Here is a 17,658-nt window from a genome sequence, read left to right on the forward strand (position 1 = left end):
GGAGGGAGGGGGCAGGAGGAGGGGAGAGGATGGGAGGGAGGGGGCAGGAGGAGGGGAGAGGATGGGAGGGAGGGGGCAGGAGGAGGGGAGAGGAGGGGAGGGAGGGGGCAGGAGGAGGGGAGAGGAGGGGAGGGAGGGGGCAGGAGGAGGGGAGAGGATGGGAGGGAGGTGGGAAGAGGAGGAGGGGAGAGGATGGGAGGGAGGGGGCAGGAGGAGGGGAGAGGATGGGAGGGAGGTGGGAAGAGGAGGAGGGGAGAGGATGGGAGGGAGGTGGGAAGAGGAGGAGGGGAGAGGATGGGAGGGAGGTGGGAAGAGGAGGAGGGGAGAGGATGGGAGGGAGGGGGCAGGAGGAGGGGAGAGGATGGGAGGGAGGGGGCAGGAGGAGGGGAGAGGATGGGAGGGAGGTGGGAAGAGGAGGAGGGGAGAGGATGGGAGGGAGGGGGCAGGAGGAGGGGAGAGGATGGGAGGGAGGTGGGAAGAGGAGGAGGGGAGAGGATGGGAGGGAGGGGGCAGGAGGAGGGGAGGGAGGGCATTCTTTCCCATCTCTTAGCTCTGCTACGCCAAACTGACGGCCCTGCCCTGGCCCAGCCCTGCCCCATCCCTGCCCCAGCCCTGCCCCATCCCTGCCCCAGCCCTGCCCCATCCCTGCCCCAGCCCTGCCCCAGCCCTGCCCCATCCCTGCCCCAGCCCCATCCCTGCCCCATCCCTGCCCCAGCCCTGCCCCAGTGGTGTTAACAGAACTGGATTGTGTAGATGTGTTGAGAGGTGGAGGAGGATGCCTTCCAGTCTTGTGTATTTGATGGAAAACATTCCTCACTTAAGCCTCTTTGTTAGCACTGAGTTTTCCCCCAGATAGGAAATGGGAGTGATATTTGCAGGTCTGTCGAGGTCTCTGATGTTTCAGTATCTCCAGTCAGCTCCAGACAGAGAGACCTCATAATGGCACAGTTCTACCGTTCTGCTTCATAACCACATGGTTCTAGTTCCTAACCAGAAGGTTCTTTGTGTCACCTGTGTGTGTGTGTGCAGGTCTGGATGCAGAGCTGTACTACGTCAGGGATGACGTGGTTAATAACTACGCTCTCTCCTTCGTGCTCCCTGTACCCAGCAACACCAACAGCCTGCACTTCACCTGGTCCTCCAGGAGCAAGGTGAGACTCTCACACACACACACACACACACACACCTTCACACACACACACAGGTTAATTGCCAGTGTCTATGCTGCAGGTGGAGTATCGTCTGGGCTTCCTAGTGGAGAACCCTGCAGCCATGAACCATCCCCAGAGCAACATCTCCAGTCAGGGAGAGGTGCCTCGTGTCACCTCAGGTACTCCTCACCCTCCTCACCCTCACTCCTCACCCGCACCCCTCATCCTCATCCTCACCCCCTGTGTGTGTGTGTGTGCGCGTGTGTGTGTGTGTGCGCGTGTGTGTGTGTGTGTGCGTGTGTGTGCGTGTGTGTGTGTGTGCGCGTGTGTGTGTGCGTGTGTGTGTGTGTGTGTGTGTGTGCAGTGTTCCGGGTGGACCTGTTCTGCTCAGGGAAGGTGGACGGGGAGGCAGTGGTGAGGGTGCAGCTGAATCTGACGTCCCTGGAGGACCAGGTGACCCTGCTCTCCTTCAGGAGGAGGAAGATGTGCTACAAGAGTAAGAACGCCTGACACACAGCGCCTGATACACACAGCGCCTGGCACACAGGGCCTGGCACACAGGACCTGATACACATGCTGCTTAAACACAGCTCTGCCATGGGAGATTTGACAGATGATGAATTACAAATTCATTTTGGTGTCATAGTAGATGTGATAGAGGGCCCTCTGTGTGTTTCTGGCCGTCTTCAAAAGGGATCGATCCTGAGTCTAAGATTCCTGCTCTCTCCAACAACAAGACCCTCCAGAGACCAGAGAGTGAGTATCCATTCACACACACACACACACACCCTGCGGTCCACCCTGTACTGTAGCAGTCTGCCCCCTGACCCCAGTAGACGGCGTGGCAGCCCCTACCACATCCACCCGCGTGTTCTACATCAGCGTGGGCGTCTGCTGCGCTGTCATCTTCCTGGTGGCCATCGTCCTCGCCATGCTGCACCTGCACAGCATGAAGAGAGGGGAGCTGGATGACAGGTGAGGCCTGCTCTCACACACACCTCACACACCTCACACACCTCACACACCACACACCTCACACACCTCACACACCTCACACACCTCACACCACACACTCACACACACCTCACACACACCTCACACACCTCACACACACACCTCACACACCACACACACCCTCACACACACCTCACACACCTCACACACACCTCACACACCTCACACACACCTCACACACACCTCACACACCTCACACACCTCACACACACCTCACACACACCTCACACACCTCACACACACCTCACACACACCTCACACACCTCACACACCTCACACACCTCACACACACCTCACACACACCTCACACACCTCACACACCTCACACACACCTCACACACCTCACACACACCTCACACACCTCACACACCTCACACACCTCACACACCTCACACACACCTCACACACCTCACACACACCTCACACACCTCACACACACCTCACACACCTCACACACACCTCACACACCTCACACACCTCACACACACCTCACACACCACACACACCTCACACACACCTCACACACCTCACACACACCTCACACACACCTCACACACCTCACACACCTCACACACACCTCACACACACCTCACACACCTCACACACCTCACACACCTCACACACCTCACACACCTCACACACACCACACACACCTCACACACCTCACACACACCTCACGCACACCTCTCACACACCTCACACACACCTCTCGCACACCTCACACACCTCACGCACACCTCTCGCACACCTCACACACCTCACACACACCTCACACACCTCACGCACACCTCACACACACCTCTCGCACACCTCACACACCTCACGCACACCTCTCACACACCTCATACACACACGGCCCTCACTTTAGATCGAGCCTTAGCGTGTCCACGTGGACACACACATCCTCAGCCTCTTACCTCCTCCTGTTACACAACAGAGACACAGCAGAGCCCGGGTGTTAATCAGGGTCACTTCAGCTTGTGAATCCTCCACTTTGTCTTTTCTCTCATACAGGAACAAACACCCCTTCTCCCTCACAGGACTTGGTTTAACGCAATATGAGATAAATTGAGTTGCTTTAATGACGTTGATTATATCAGATTTGATTTGATCACACGCTGCTTGTGTGAGCTCCTTTGGGAAGCAGGGCTGATCTTGGGGCCTGAAGCTAAGAAGCACAGGGAGGACTGTCTCATTGCTGGGTTTGATGCTGCTAACAGTCAGGATGGCTGGTCAGGACATGTTGGAGATGTCTGATAAATATTATAACGCCAGATTGGTAGAACTGTTTGAAGGCAGGTGATTCATTATTTTTACCTGTATTGATCAAAACAATCTTTTTATCTCTCTCTTTACTCTCTCCTCTCCTCCTCTCCCCTCCTCCACTCTCCTCCCCTCTTCTCCTCCCCTCTTCTCCTCCCCTCCTCTCTCTCCTCCACTCTCCTCCCCTCTTCTCTCTCCTCTCCTCCTCCACTCTCCTCTCCTCCCCTCTTCTCCTCCTCTCTCTCCTCCCCTCCTCTCCTCCTCCTCTCCTCCTCTCCTCTCCTCCTCCACCCTCCTCTCCTCCCCTCTTCTCCTCTCTCTCCTCCCTCTTCTCCTCCCCTCTCTCTCCTCCTCCTCTCCTCCTCCCCTCTCCTCCTCCTCTCCTCCTCCCCTCTCCTCCTCCCCTCTTCTCCTCCCCTCTCCTCCTCCTCTCCTCCTCCCCTCTCCTGTCTCTCCCCTCTCCTCTCCTCCAGTGTGAGTGACAGTGGCAGCTCCCAGGGTCTGTCCCAGCCCTCCACCCAGACCACCCAGTACCTGAGGGCCGACACCCCCAACAACATCACGCCCGTCACCAGTACGCTGCTCACACACACACACACACAGTCTCACATACACAGTGAAACAGGAGGTGTGTTTAGCCTACTGCTGGACACTGGTCAAGTTGTGAACATGAGTTCCATCTTGTCTTCCTTCCTGTTTCTCCTCAGTCCCTGACGAGCATTCCAGGGCTGTGCTGGATAAGTGGCTGTGGGGGATCTAATTAGCCTAACAGGAATCAGAAGGTCGCTATAAACAGGATGTAGTTCCTGGGGCAGTGTCCTGCTCCCCGTGTGTGTGTGTGTGTGTGTGTGTGTGTGTGTGTGTGTGTGTGTGTGTGTGTGTGTGTGTGTGTGTGTGTGTGTGTGTGTGTGTGTGTGTGTGTGTGTGTGTGTGTGTGTGTGTGTGTGTGTGCGCGCGCGCGTGCGTTCGTGCGTGTGCGTGTTATGAGACAGACATGAGAAAGATGCTTCTGCCAGAAGGTCATTTATAGTCTTTTTTTTATAATAACAATCATGAATCTTGTGTGTGGCCATGTATGACAGTGTTTCTTTTCTGATGCTAAAAGCTCTTGGTATTAGAGCCAACTGTAATAATCTTGATCCTCCTGTGGAGGTCAGTGTTGGAGTGTGTGTGAGATGGTAGCCTTCAACTTGCAGTAAATCTTACAAGACCGTACTGTCAAGTCAAAGTTTAAAATAAGCAAGGCTTTAAATAAGCTTACATAAACAAGGTCAAGCTGTTTTTACCATTTCCCTCCACATTCCACTTCTTCATGCTCTCTCTCCTGAGAGGGCGCTTCATTCCACGCCAGCGCCATCTAGTGGCCGTCACCCGCCTCACGCCCCAGCCTGTTTCTGTAGTGTGTCTGCTCCCCCCTCCGTGTCTTGTGGGTCTTGTAGTCCACCAGCCTGACGTTTAGTTCACCCAGAGGACCAGCCGCCCCTCGTCATACAATACCCAGAATGCAGTGCATGGTACTACCGTAGCACATAATAATAACATATTAAGCGAGGTACAGGGGGGATTTTAACCTGGTACATCTTTATCTGCAGTCAAATTCTGAAGCACGTTGTCCACACACCTCGGTCTTCAGCTCCAGGGGACGAGGCAGGCAGCTTGTTGTTCTGGTGAACTATCCATTGAAGCACCTCTTTCTCACGCTCTCCACCCCTCCCTCCCACCTTCCCTTCATCTCCTCTCCCTCTTCTCCCCCTTCATCCTCTCCTCCTCCTCCCCTCCTCCTCCCCCCCTCCCTCCTCCACCTCTCCTCCCCCCATCCCCCCCTCCTCCCTCCACCTCTCCTCCCCCTTCCCTCCCCTCCTCCTCCCCCCTCCCTCCTCCACCTCTCCTCCCCCCTCCCTCCTCCACCTCTCCTCCCTCCCCTCCTCCTCCCCCCTCCCTCCACCTCTCCTCCCCCCTCCCTCCACCTCTCCTCCCCCCTCCCTCCACCTCTCCTCCCCCCCTCCCTCCTTCCTCCTCCCCCCTCCCTCCTCCACCTCTCCTCCCCCGTCCCTCATCCTCCTCCCCCCTCCCTCCTCCACCTCTCCTCCCCCGTCCCTCATCCTCCTCCCCCCTCCCTCCTCCACCTCTCCTCCCCCCCTCCTCTCACCATCAGACCACCACCCTGGTTCTGCTCCCATGCTCCAGCTTGCAGCCGCATCCTCCTCCTTCCCCAGCTCCGGGGATCACGAACCCAGAAGTAAGTTCCCCTCCTGTCCAGCAGGGGTCAGGTTGCCTGGCCCCAGGCCTGACACAGCCCTCCTTCTGACCAAGGCTGCTTTAAGTGCTCTGTATCAGTCTCATCTCTCTCTCTTCTCTATCTCTGTCATCTCTCTCTGTTCTCTCTCTCTCATCTCTCTTCTCTATCTATATCTCTCTCCTCTATCTATATCTCTCTCATGTCTCTCTTCTTTAACGTTATCTCTCTCATCTTTCTCTCATCCCTCTCTCTCTCATCTCTCTCTTCTCTATCTCTCTCTCTTCTCTATCTCTCTCTCTTCTCTATTTCTCTCTCTTCTCTATCTCTTTCTCCGTCTCTCATCTCTCTCACCCTTCTCTCTCTCTCTCTCTCTCTCTCTCTCTCTCTCTCTCTCTCTCTCTCTCTCTCTCTCTCTCTCTCTCTCTCTCTCTCTCTCTGTCTCTCTCTGTCTCTCTGTCTTGTGATGGTGACAGTATTTAGAAGGACAGAAAGAGCAGGAGAGGCAGAGAGGTGAGGATATACAGCCTGGCCTGGGCCTCTGCAGTAAGGCAGGAGAGGCAGAGAGGTGAGGATATACAGCCTGGCCTGGGCCTCTGCAGTAAGGCAGGAGAGGCAGAGAGGTGAGGATATACAGCCTGGCCCGGGCCTCTGCAGTAAGGCAGGAGAGGCAGAGAGGTGAGGATATACAGCCTGGCCTGGGCCTCTGCAGTAAGGCAGGAGAGGCAGAGAGGTGAGGATATACAGCCTGGCCTGGGCCTCTGCAGTAAGGCAGGAGAGGCAGAGAGGTGAGGATGTACAGCCTGGCCTGGGCCTCTGCAGTAAGGCCTCAGTACTGCAGCCCACCCCATGCCCCATTCTGTAAATAGTTTTAGATACAAACTGCAGCTAAATTCATATATTATCAACATCCCTCTAAAACTTAGAATCCCTCATCTTTCACCTGTGTCTCCTTTGCTAAACCATACCCATTATCTCTGTCCATATCTTGTTCCTCAGTGTGTCTGGTGTAAACTCTGACCTGTCCTATATTCTAATTACATCCCCCGTTGCAACATTTAAGAAGATATATTTCCTGTTTTTTGGCTAACAGTGGTGAGCTTTGGATGTAGTGTCCTGGGTGTGAATTAGTTTGATCAGTATGAGATTTGCATGGCTGTGTTTGATCTTCAGTCTGTCCTCTAGGGGGCAACAGTGAGCTGAATATTTTAACCACGACCCTCAATATCACAGACAAAAGGATGAAAGGTTATGATGTCAAGCTACTGTGTGTCAGAGGGAAACTCTAAAGAAAGTTAAGATGGTTCTGAGAAGGAGGGAGGAGGGAGAGATGATCGGACAGCATGTTCTGTCTTTCCTGCTGACATATTGTGAATACACACACTAACTGTGTTTATATAAAGAGGTTCATGTTTACCTAGCATGGTAATCTGTGTTGCGGGGGGTTTATGTCCTTGTTCTGGTATGCAACACTGCATACCAGGCCACCATGTGTTCCTCCTGCGAGAGAGAGGTGTGCAGGCGTCTGAACCTGAGACAAACAGCAGCCTGGCTTCAACACACCATGACTCACACACAGCTCTCCCAAACACCGCTCTCCCAAACACCGCTCTCCCAAACACCGCTCTCCCGAGCCCGCTCTCCCGAGCCCGCTCTCCCGAGCCCGCTCTCCCTAGCCCGCTCTCCCTAGCCCGCTCTCCCGAGCCCGCTCTCCCTAGCCCGCTCTCCCGAGCCCGCTCTCTAACACACATGGAATGATGTCTGTTATATGTCGTCTTGTTTGTTTTGTTAAACACTTCTGAAGAAGTTGTAGAGAATGAGTGTGGCTAACTGTGTGTGTGTGTGTGTCAGGCTACCCGTCTCTCCGCATCGAGAAGAACGACCTGAGGAGTGTGACCTTGATGGAAGCTAAGGCCAAGGTCAAAGACATCGCCATTTCCAGGGAGAGGGTCACACTACGGGATGTCCTGCATGAAGGTACTGCTCAACACACACCTAGAACACACACATCTAGAACACACACACACACACACACACCTAGAACACACACACACACATCTAGAACACACACCTAGAACACACACCTAGAACACACACTCACACCTAGAACACACACACACCTCTAGAACACACACATCTAGAACACACACACACATCTAGAACATACACACATCTAGAACACACACTCACAGGTTTGCCTCTAAACTTAGTTTCCTAAGTCGTTCTATTGGAGAAAGAACAGTATTTATCACCCCTGTGGTCTGGACATTTTGTAAACGATTTCACAGAACAGAGTGTCCAATTTCATTCCACGGAACTACATTCCCTCCACACACACACACAGCTTGTAGGATGTGTAAGTGTGTGACGTCTGATGTGAGCAGCATCACAGCCTGTGTTCCTGCCAGGCCCATCCAGGCTTGGCTGGGCAGTGGTCATAGCAGCCAGAGGTCATCCTTGTCCAGCCTGCTGTACTGACGGCAGCTCACGCTCCTGTCCTGTGACTGAAGGAGAGGGCAGCATTAGGGAACACAGGTCAAGGAGATGGTCCTCTCTTACCATCTCTCCCCCCATGCCTCCTTCTCTCCCCTTTGGCTTCCCTCCTCTCTCCCTCCAGGCCTCCCTCTCGCCTCCCCTCCTCTCCCCCCTGTCTGGTTGCCTGTAGAGGAAGTGTTGACACAACGGGCTGCTGCAGTAATCGCCTTTCTCCACTCTCACGCTCCTGAGCAAATGCTGGCTCCAGTCCCCTCTGTCCTCCGCTCCTCTCCTCTTTGTCTGCCCCCTCCTTCTCTCCACCTCCAGCTCCCCCCTCCTCCTCTCCCCTCCTCCTCCTCTCCCCTCCTCCTCTCCCCTCCTCCTCCCCTCCTCCTCCTCTCCCCTCCTCCTCCTCGCCCCTCCTCCTCCTCTCTTCCTCCTCTCCTCCTCGCCCCCCAGTTGCCTCTCTGCTCCGGTCACTGGCTGTATGGAAGACAGGATGTTCCTTTTGGTTTCGGAGCGCAGAACCAGAGCAGGCTCAATCCTGCTCTGGTTCTGTCCCCAACCCCAGCTCTTCTATTCCTCAGTCACAACTCATTGTCAGTGTTTGGTTAGAGTGTAAATGATGAATGAGTAACATGTTGCCCTGTAGCAGTCAGCAGAGAGTCGCGTCATGCTTGTTGTGAGAGGGATCTGTGCTGTGCTCTGGCTAACAGTTAGGATCCTGATCCTGAGCTGCAGGCCTCACCTTATCAGCCGTGCCTTGTGCAAGGAGAGTTGTTTTTGCCAAAGCAACTGGAACACCTCCTACATTTGTTTTACCACAAAGTTACCTCACACCTCAATGACTCTCTCTCTCGCTCTCTGATGGAGGTGTGAGAGAGAGAGACAGAGAGAGACAGAGAGAGACAGAGAGAGACAGAGAGAGACAGAGAGAGACAGAGAGAGACAGAGAGAGACAGAGAGAGACAGAGGCCGGATTCGAACCCAGGCCACTGTGATAAGGCCTCAGCTTACATGCTACACACTTATCCGTCCCATAACAGACACAGAGAGCTTCAGCTTTTCTCGTCACTGTAGGACATTTAGTCATTTAGCAGACGCTCTTATCCAGAGCAGACGCTCTTATCCAGAGCGACCTCTGACTCCAGAGGACAAGGTCTACGGTCAAGTGAGTCACACAATTTCCTCAAGATTTGAAGCCATGGTTGTTCATGGTGACAGCAGGACTACAGAAGAAAGACAAACTGTATTGAGTGGGTTGGAGTCGAGGGCCGGTCTGTGTTTTGCCACCTCTGAGGTGTTACAACTTCTCCTTTGTGAAACTCCCTTCTCTGCTTCAGAGAAAGCTGTCTGCTGTAGTTCCCGTCAGTGTGACGCCACGCAAGACGTATTCTGTGAACGAGGAACTGTCTTCCGCCCCCTTGCCCTTTTCCTCTTAAAGAAAGAAAATAAACCTCCTCTGTCTCAGGGACGTTTGGGCGGATCTTCCACGGAGTGCTCCTGGACGAGAGAGACCCCTGCAAGGAGAAGCCGGTCTTTGTGAAGACGGTGAAAGGTAAGCTATCCATCCTCTCATCTCACCATGCAGCGCTTCCTCGGCAGAATAGCTGTCATCGGGTGCACACCAAACCCCCCTGTGCTCAACGGTTACAGTGATAGATTCCCCTCTCCCTATTCGCAGGCAACCTACCGTACGCTTGGAGCATGAACAGGTTGTCAGGGAGCGTTGTCAGGGAGCGTTGTCAGGGAGCGTTGTCAGGGAGGGTTGTCAGGGTTGACGTTTTCTGTGGGAACAGAAGGTGCAGGAGCAGCTTGTCCTCATGGCCGCCGGTCAGTCCAGCGCTGCCCGTGCCAGCTGACCTTTGAACCTGCGGCCACTCATGTTTACCCAGGGCGGGGGCGAGGTGCCAGGGGCGAGGTGCCAGGCAGGGAACAATGCATTCATGCATTGCCTCGGCCTTGTCAAGTTCTCCACTTCCTGTTCGCTAGGCCCTGGGCAGGAAGTGATACTGGGTTCCCATAAGCGCTGAGCGACGGCGAGAGCTGCTGACAGAGCTTATCGCCGCCGTTCTGAGAGCATGGCAGGAGTTAGGGTTTCCAGTCCGAGAAGATATAAGTGTGGAGAGATGTGACCTCCACTCCACTCAGGGCTGGTCCACAGGAACCTCAGGGTCAGGGTTGTGGTCGAGCGGGGATGACTATAGCTGTCCTGCTGCCTGTGTTGCTGTTCCTCTAACTCTTCCTGTGTTCCTCAGATCACGCCTCAGAGGTGCAGCTCACCATGATGTTGACAGAGAGCTGCAAGCTGCGTGGCCTGCACCACAGGTGAGTCACCCTGCCTCCTGCCTCCACACCCTGCCTCCTGCCTCCACAGGTGAGTCACCCTGCCTCCTGCCTCCACACCCTGCCTCCTGCCTCCACAGGTGAGTCACCCTGCCTCCACACCCTGCCTCCTGCCTCCACAGGTTAGTCACCCTGCCTCCACACCCTGCCTCCTGCCTCCACAGGTGAGTCACCCTGCCTCCTGCCTCCACACCCTGCCTCCTGCCTCCACAGGTGAGTCATCCTGCCTCCACACCCTGCCTCCTGCCTCCACAGGTGAGTCACCCTGCCTCCTGCCTCCACACCCTGCCTCCTGCGTCCACAGGTTAGTCACCCTGCCTCCTGCCTCCACACCCTGCCTCCTGCCTCCACAGGTGAGTCACCCTGCCTCCTGCCTCCACTGGTTAGTTACTGACTAACCAGGAATCGCTCCAAAAGAACTCCCTCTCATTCATCTTGGAACTTTTACAAACTCAAACAGCAGATGTGGTCTTTTACTAGCCAATCACAATGGCCTGATATTAACTAGCCAATCGTTGGGCCCTGGTCTTGCAGGTGTACGCGCTCTTAACAACACTAATCCCTAGAGCAGAGGCACTAGTGTTGAAACCTTCTTTGTTTTCACAACATTGAAAAAGACATTGAGAAGACATCATCTGATGATGTCTTCTCAGGCTAATCATAACATTTCGTGACATCGCTGTTATGATTTTGCAAGTGTAGTTCTGAGTGATCATATTCTTACCCACCACTGCCAGGTCTTGGGGGGGCTTAGTGGTCGTTCCTCTAAGTGACCTCTACTGACCCCCTCTGACCCCCTCCCCATGTGTCAGACTGTTTAGCACACGACAGACAATGTCAGATCACACTGTGAGAGGTGTGAACATCACACTGAGAAGTGTGAACGTCAGACTGGTTCCACATGAATACGAAACCAAAGCACATGAAATGTTTTCCCTGTTTGCGCTACACATGTCCTAGACACACCCCCACACACACACACACACACACAAGTTGTCAGCTGTGTGTCATGTTTGCGGGCGGTGACGTGTTGCAGTAATGCAGCTAACATCCTCAGTGTTCAGCAGTGTGCCTGTGATGCCATGCAGGGTCCTCAGTGTATCACTCACTCACTTACTCATTCACTCACACACACCCTCTTTCAGTGTGTGTACAGCAGTGTGTGTACAGCAGTGTGTGTGTGTGTCTGCAGGAACTTGCTGCCCATCTGTCAGGTGTGCACTGAGGAGGGTGAGGCGCCCCTGGTGCTGCTACCCTTCATGAACTGGGGCAACCTCAAGCTGTTCCTGCGCCAGTGCAAGCTGGCCGAGGCCAACAACCCCCAGGTAACCTTGACAACACATAGGTGGTCACCTAACAACCCACAGGTAACCTTGACAACACATAGGTGGTCACCTAACAACTCACAGGTAACCTTTACAACACATAGGTGGTCACCTAACAACCCACAGGTAACCTTTACAACACATAGGTGGTCACCTAACAACCCACAGGTAACCTTGACAACACATAGGTGGTCACCTAACAACCCACTGGTAACCTTTACAACACATAGGTGGTCACCTAACAACCCACAGGTAACCTTGACAACACATAGGTGGTCACCTAACAACCCACAGGTAACCTTGACAACCCACAGGTAATCTTTACAACACATAGGTGGTCACCTAACAACCCACAGGTAACCTTTACAACACATAGGTGGTCACCTAACAACCCACAGGTAACCTTGACAACCCACAGGTAACCTTTACAACACATAGGTGGTCACCTAACAACCCACAGGTAACCTTGACAACCCACAGGTAACCTTTACAACACATAGGTGGTCACCTAACAACCCACAGGTAACCTTGACAACCCACAGGTAACCTTTACAACACATAGGTGGTCACCTAACAACCCACAGGTAACCTTTACAACACATAGGTGGTCACCTAACAACCCACAGGTAACCTTGACAACCCACAGGTAACCTTTACAACACATAGGTGGTCACCTAACAACCCACAGGTAACCTTTACAACACATAGGTGGTCACCTAACAACCCACAGGTAACCTTGACAACCCACAGGTAACCTTTACAACCCATAGGTGGCCACCTAACAACCCACAGGTAACCTTGACAACCCACAGGTAACCTTGACAACCCACCTGTCCTAACCTGAGCTCCAACACCTGTCCTAACCTCCACCCTTGCCCAACAGATCACATCAGGATCCTCCACTTTTTCAGTACTGCAGAGCAGTAATTGTTTTGTGTCAAGTTATAACACACTAACACACCATTCAGTGCTTGTGTCGGCTCGCCAAGAATCTCAGTGCTCTAAATCTATATGCAACATCTTAAACAAAGACTCGTTCATTTTTTTTATATGGAACAATTTGTGTTTTACAGCAGTAGGCATCCATTGACAGCAAACAAACGCATCCTTCAGAAGTGTGATTATCGGGTGGGTTTAACGAAGTCTCTATAAGCTCCGGCTTAAGGCAGGGACTCTCTGTGCTACAGAAAAACAGGCAGGCTTTTGTGCCGACTAACCTCAGGGTTGCTTTGATCCACTTGGCTCTCTGGAGGAACCCTACTGGAGATCCAACCAATCAGGCTTCAGGCTCTCCCTCCCCAGCCCCACGGAGGATCGGAGCAGGACTGAGGAGAAACAGAAGTCTCACATTCTCATCGCAAGACGAAGCTTGCCGATCGGTCGCAGTGAAGAAACCCTTTTTCAGTCAAGTTTCAGGGAACACCCCTCCTTTTGAATCCCAAGTCATGTTATTATATACTTTAGAACCTGACAGAGACATACTCATAAAGGTTTTGTTTGTGTTTTTTTACGATGTTGCAATAAACAGGCGGTCGTAAATCAGTGGTATACCATTAGCAGGTGGGCAGAGTGCCTGGGAGGTATAGGCAGAACATGGCATTACTGTCTGGCACAGGAACAACTTCTCAAACATCATTAACTGGATTTCAGAGAAAGGACAACCCTCCTGTTCCTCTGTCTCTCCAGGTGTGAGGGTGAGACAGGAGGGGGTGAGACAGAAGCCTGCTCCCTGGGCCTTGTGTGTCCCTGGTCCTGTTCCACCTGGCTGCTGTTCTGTCTCCAGACAGCTTCCACACCAGACACCTGGCTGTCAGATCAGAAGGGTTTCATTAATGCAACTTGAGTCCTTTTTCCTTGAGAACGTATTATTATTATTATGACACAGATTGGAGTGTTTCATAGATCCCCCCTCCTCCCCAACTCTCCCGCTCTAGAATTAATAAGTGGTGTCCCTTCACTGTCCTTAGTCCTGTCTGCCAATCCCTCATCCTCTCCTGTGTGTGTGTGTCAGGCTATCTCCCAGCAGGACCTGGTCCACATGGCCATCCAGATCTCCTGTGGGATGAGCTACCTCGCCCGTAGAGAAGTCATCCACAAGGACCTGGCTGCACGGAACTGTGTGTGAGTACTGTGTGTGTGTGTGTGAGTACTGTGTGTGTGTGTGTGAGTACTGTGTGTGTGTGTGTGAGTACTGTGTGTGTGTGTTGTGTGTGTGAGTACTCTGCTCCACACTGGGGGGGTGTGTGTGTGTGTGAGTACTGTGTGTGTGTGTGTGTGAGTACTGTGTGTGTGTGTTGTGTGTGTGAGTACTCTGCTCCACACTGGGGGTGTGTGTGTGTGTGTGTGTGTGTGTGTGAGTACTCTGCTCCACACTGGGGGTGTGTGTGTGTGTGTGTGTGAGTACTCTGCTCCACACTGGGGGTGTGTGTGTGTGTGTGTGTGAGTACTCTGCTCCACACTGGGGGTGTGTGTGTGTGTGTGTGTGTGTGAGTACTCTGCTTCACACTGGGGGTGTGTGTGTGAGTGTGTGTGAGTACTCTGCTCCACACTGGGGGTGTGTGGGGGTGTGTGTGTGTGAGTACTCTGCTCCACACTGGGGGTGTGTGTGTGTGTGTGTGTGAGTACTCTGCTCCACACTGGGGGTGTGTGTGTGTGTGTGTGTGAGTACTCTGCTTCACACTGGGGGTGTGTGAGTGTGTGTGAGTACTCTGCTCCACACTGGGGGTGTGTGTGTGTGTGAGTACTCTGCTTCACACTGGGGGTGTGTGTGTGAGTGTGTGTGAGTACTCTGCTCCACACTGGGTGTGTGTGTGTGTGTGTGTGAGTACTCTGCTTCACACTGGGGGTGTGTGTGTGAGTGTGTGTGAGTACTCTGCTCCACACTGGGGGTGTGTGTGTGTGTGAGTACTCTGCTTCACACTGGGGGTGTGTGTGTGTGTGTGTGTGAGTACTCTGCTCCACACTGGGGGTGTGTGTGTGTGTGTGTGTGAGTACTCTGCTCCACACTGGAGGTGTGTGTGTGAGTGTGAGTACTCTGCTTCACACTGGGGGTGTGTGTGTGAGTGTGTGTGAGTACTCTGCTCCACACTGGAGGTGTGTGTGTGAGTGTGAGTACTCTGCTTCACACTGGGTGTGTGTGTTGTTGATAAACCAGACAGATCTGGTTCCATCTAATGATCTCCATCCTGAAGCAGCTGCTGTCAGACAGCAGTGCAGCGTACTGATGACGTGCTGCTGTCAGACAGCAGTGCAGCGTACTGATGACGTGCTGCTGTCAGACAGCAGTGCAGCGTACTGATGACGTGCTGCTGTTGTCCCCTGCAGCATCGACGACAGCATGCAGGTGAAGATCACAGACAACGCCCTGGCACGGGACCTGTTCCCCTCAGACTACCACTGCCTGGGGGACAACGAGAACCGGCCGGTCCGCTGGATGGCCCTGGAGAGTCTGCTTAACAACGACTTCTCCAGCGCCAGTGACGTGGTGAGATCACACACACACACACCTCTGCCCTCACACACACTTCAGCCCAAATAGTTCCTAGTAGCCGGCAGCAGGTTCCAGTATCAAGTGCAGGAGGTCAGGTGATCAACTCAACTAAAAGCAGATGATGCTCGTTTGATAGGACCAGTTGACCAGTAGACATGTCCCTGGTGTTCAGCTGACCAGTAGACATGTCCCTGGTGTTTAGCTGACCAGTAGACATGTCCCTGGTGTTTAGCTGACCAGTAGACATGTCCCTGGTGTTTAGCTGACCAGTAGACATGTCCCTGGTGTTTAGCTGACCAGTAGACATGTCTCTGGTGTTCAGCTGACCAGTAGACATGTCTCTGGTGTTCAGCTGACCAGTAGACATGTCCCTGGTGTTTAGCTGACCAGTAGACATGTCCCTGGTGTTCAGCTGACCAGTAGACATGTCCCTGGTGTTTAGCTGACCAGTAGACATGTCCCTGGTGTTTAGCTGACCAGTAGACATGTCCCTGGTGTTTAGCTGACCAGTAGACATGTCCCTGGTGTTCAGCTGACCAGTAGACATGTCCCTGGTGTTCAGCTGACCAGTAGACATGTCCCTGGTGTTTAGCTGACCAGTAGACATGTCCCTGGTGTTTAGCTGACCAGTAGACATGTCCCTGGTGTTTAGCTGACCAGTAGACATGTCTCTGGTGTTCAGCTGACCAGTAGACATGTCCCTGGTGTTTAGCTGACCAGTAGACATGTCCCTGGTGTTCAGCTGACCAGTAGACATGTCCCTGGTGTTTAGCTGACCAGTAGACATGTCTCTGGTGTTCAGCTGACCAGTAGACATGTCTCTGGTGTTCAGCTGACCAGTAGACATGTCCCTGGTGTTTAGCTGACCAGTAGACATGTCTCTGGTGTTCAGCTGACCAGTAGACATGTCTCTGGTGTTCAGCTGACCAGTAGACATGTCCCTGGTGTTTAGCTGACCAGTAGACATGTCCCTGGTGTTTAGCTGACCAGTAGACATGTCCCTGGTGTTCAGCTGACCAGTAGACATGTCTCTGGTGTTCAGCTGACCAGTAGACATGTCTCTGGTGTTCAGCTGACCAGTAGACATGTCCCTGGTGTTCAGCTGACCAGTAGACATGTCCCTGGTGTTTAGCTGACCAGTAGACATGTCCCTGGTGTTTAGCTGACCAGTAGACATGTCCCTGGTGTTTAGCTGACCAGTAGACATGTCCCTGGTGTTTAGCTGACCAGTAGACATGTCTCTGGTGTTCAGCTGACCAGTAGACATGTCCCTGGTGTTCAGCTGACCAGTAGACATGTCCCTGGTGTTCAGTTGACCAGTAGACATGTCCCTGGTGTTTAGCTGACCAGTAGACATGTCCCTGGTGTTCAGCTGACCAGTAGACATGTCCCTGGTGTTTAGCTGACCAGTAGACATGTCCCTGGTGTTTAGCTGACCAGTAGACATGTCTCTGGTGTTCAGCTGACCAGTAGACATGTCTCTGGTGTTCAGCTGACCAGTAGACATGTCTCTGGTGTTTAGCTGACCAGTAGACATGTCCCTGGTGTTCAGCTGACCAGTAGACATGTCTCTGCTCTCTAGAGCCTCTGCTCTGTCACCCTGTCCACACAGGCCCAGCAGAGTTAATCCTCCCATTATTAAAGCTTTATTAGGTTATTATTAGTCGGAGAAGAGGTCGTGCAAGTGAGGAGGTGGGGGGGGGGGAGGAAATGAATAAAGGAAGTACCATGTTCAGCTGAGTCATCGTTACACACCCACAGGGCCTCCTGGACTTGGTGGGGGGGAAGCACAGTGTGTCAACTTCTGCCCCAAACACTGTGTTCCCCCAGCGCTGCATTCATCAACTGCACAGTCAGGAAGCTCTGAGATGCCCTGACTGCCCCTTCCCCACACACACACACACACGCTTGCTTCCCTGACCCCTGACCCCTGTCGTGGCGATGGGAGGAGGAGAGAGGGCGGGGCTGTCAGTTTACTGGGCTGCAGAGGAAGGATGCGGGTCACCAAGGCAACGAGACGACACCTTCAACATCCTGATGCATTCCTGTCCTGGTGTTAATAATAATCAAATAAGGGTGTTCCCTTCCTCTCCTCTCTGTATACAGTACCTGAGGAGGGGGGAGGGAGGCGGGTGAGATGTTGGCAGCCTTCAGGTTTGAGGTTGGAGACGCCCTGTTCTTCCCCTGGGACAGTGTAATCCATCATCCCTCCCTCTCCATTCCCTGTCTCCCTTTCTCGCTCTCTCTCTCTCTCTCTCTCCCACTTCTCTGCACGCACACACACTACCCCAAGGACTCTGCTGGTGTCCTCTAAAGGAGCCAGCTAGCTGAGGGAGGTAGGGAGCCCCTCTCTGGAGG

At 53.4% G+C, this 17,658-nt stretch overlaps 1 protein-coding gene across 3 annotated transcripts in view; it reads left to right on the forward strand.

Annotated features, from left to right (window-relative positions):
* The window catches only part of ryk (receptor like tyrosine kinase), a 33,775-nt gene that overhangs the window by 11,680 nt on the left and 4,437 nt on the right, over positions 1-17,658 (forward strand). The window contains exons 2-14 of one of the 3 annotated variants that reach the window (XM_062450996.1): positions 1,030-1,151; positions 1,231-1,330; positions 1,516-1,647; positions 1,845-1,907; positions 1,985-2,126; positions 3,902-4,002; positions 5,584-5,667; positions 7,516-7,641; positions 9,611-9,697; positions 10,398-10,467; positions 11,678-11,810; positions 13,822-13,931; positions 15,135-15,294. In XM_062450996.1, coding sequence (XP_062306980.1) covers positions 1,030-1,151; positions 1,231-1,330; positions 1,516-1,647; positions 1,845-1,907; positions 1,985-2,126; positions 3,902-4,002; positions 5,584-5,667; positions 7,516-7,641; positions 9,611-9,697; positions 10,398-10,467; positions 11,678-11,810; positions 13,822-13,931; positions 15,135-15,294 — 1,430 coding nt within the window. The remainder of the gene's footprint in view (positions 1-1,029; positions 1,152-1,230; positions 1,331-1,515; positions 1,648-1,844; positions 1,908-1,984; positions 2,127-3,901; positions 4,003-5,583; positions 5,668-7,515; positions 7,642-9,610; positions 9,698-10,397; positions 10,468-11,677; positions 11,811-13,821; positions 13,932-15,134; positions 15,295-17,658) is intronic. The other 2 variants (XM_062450997.1, XM_062450998.1) reach the window with 2 other exon arrangements.

This window comes from Osmerus eperlanus, chromosome 24 (assembly GCF_963692335.1).
Source record: "Osmerus eperlanus chromosome 24, fOsmEpe2.1, whole genome shotgun sequence".
NCBI classification, from domain to species: domain Eukaryota; kingdom Metazoa; phylum Chordata; class Actinopteri; order Osmeriformes; family Osmeridae; genus Osmerus; species Osmerus eperlanus.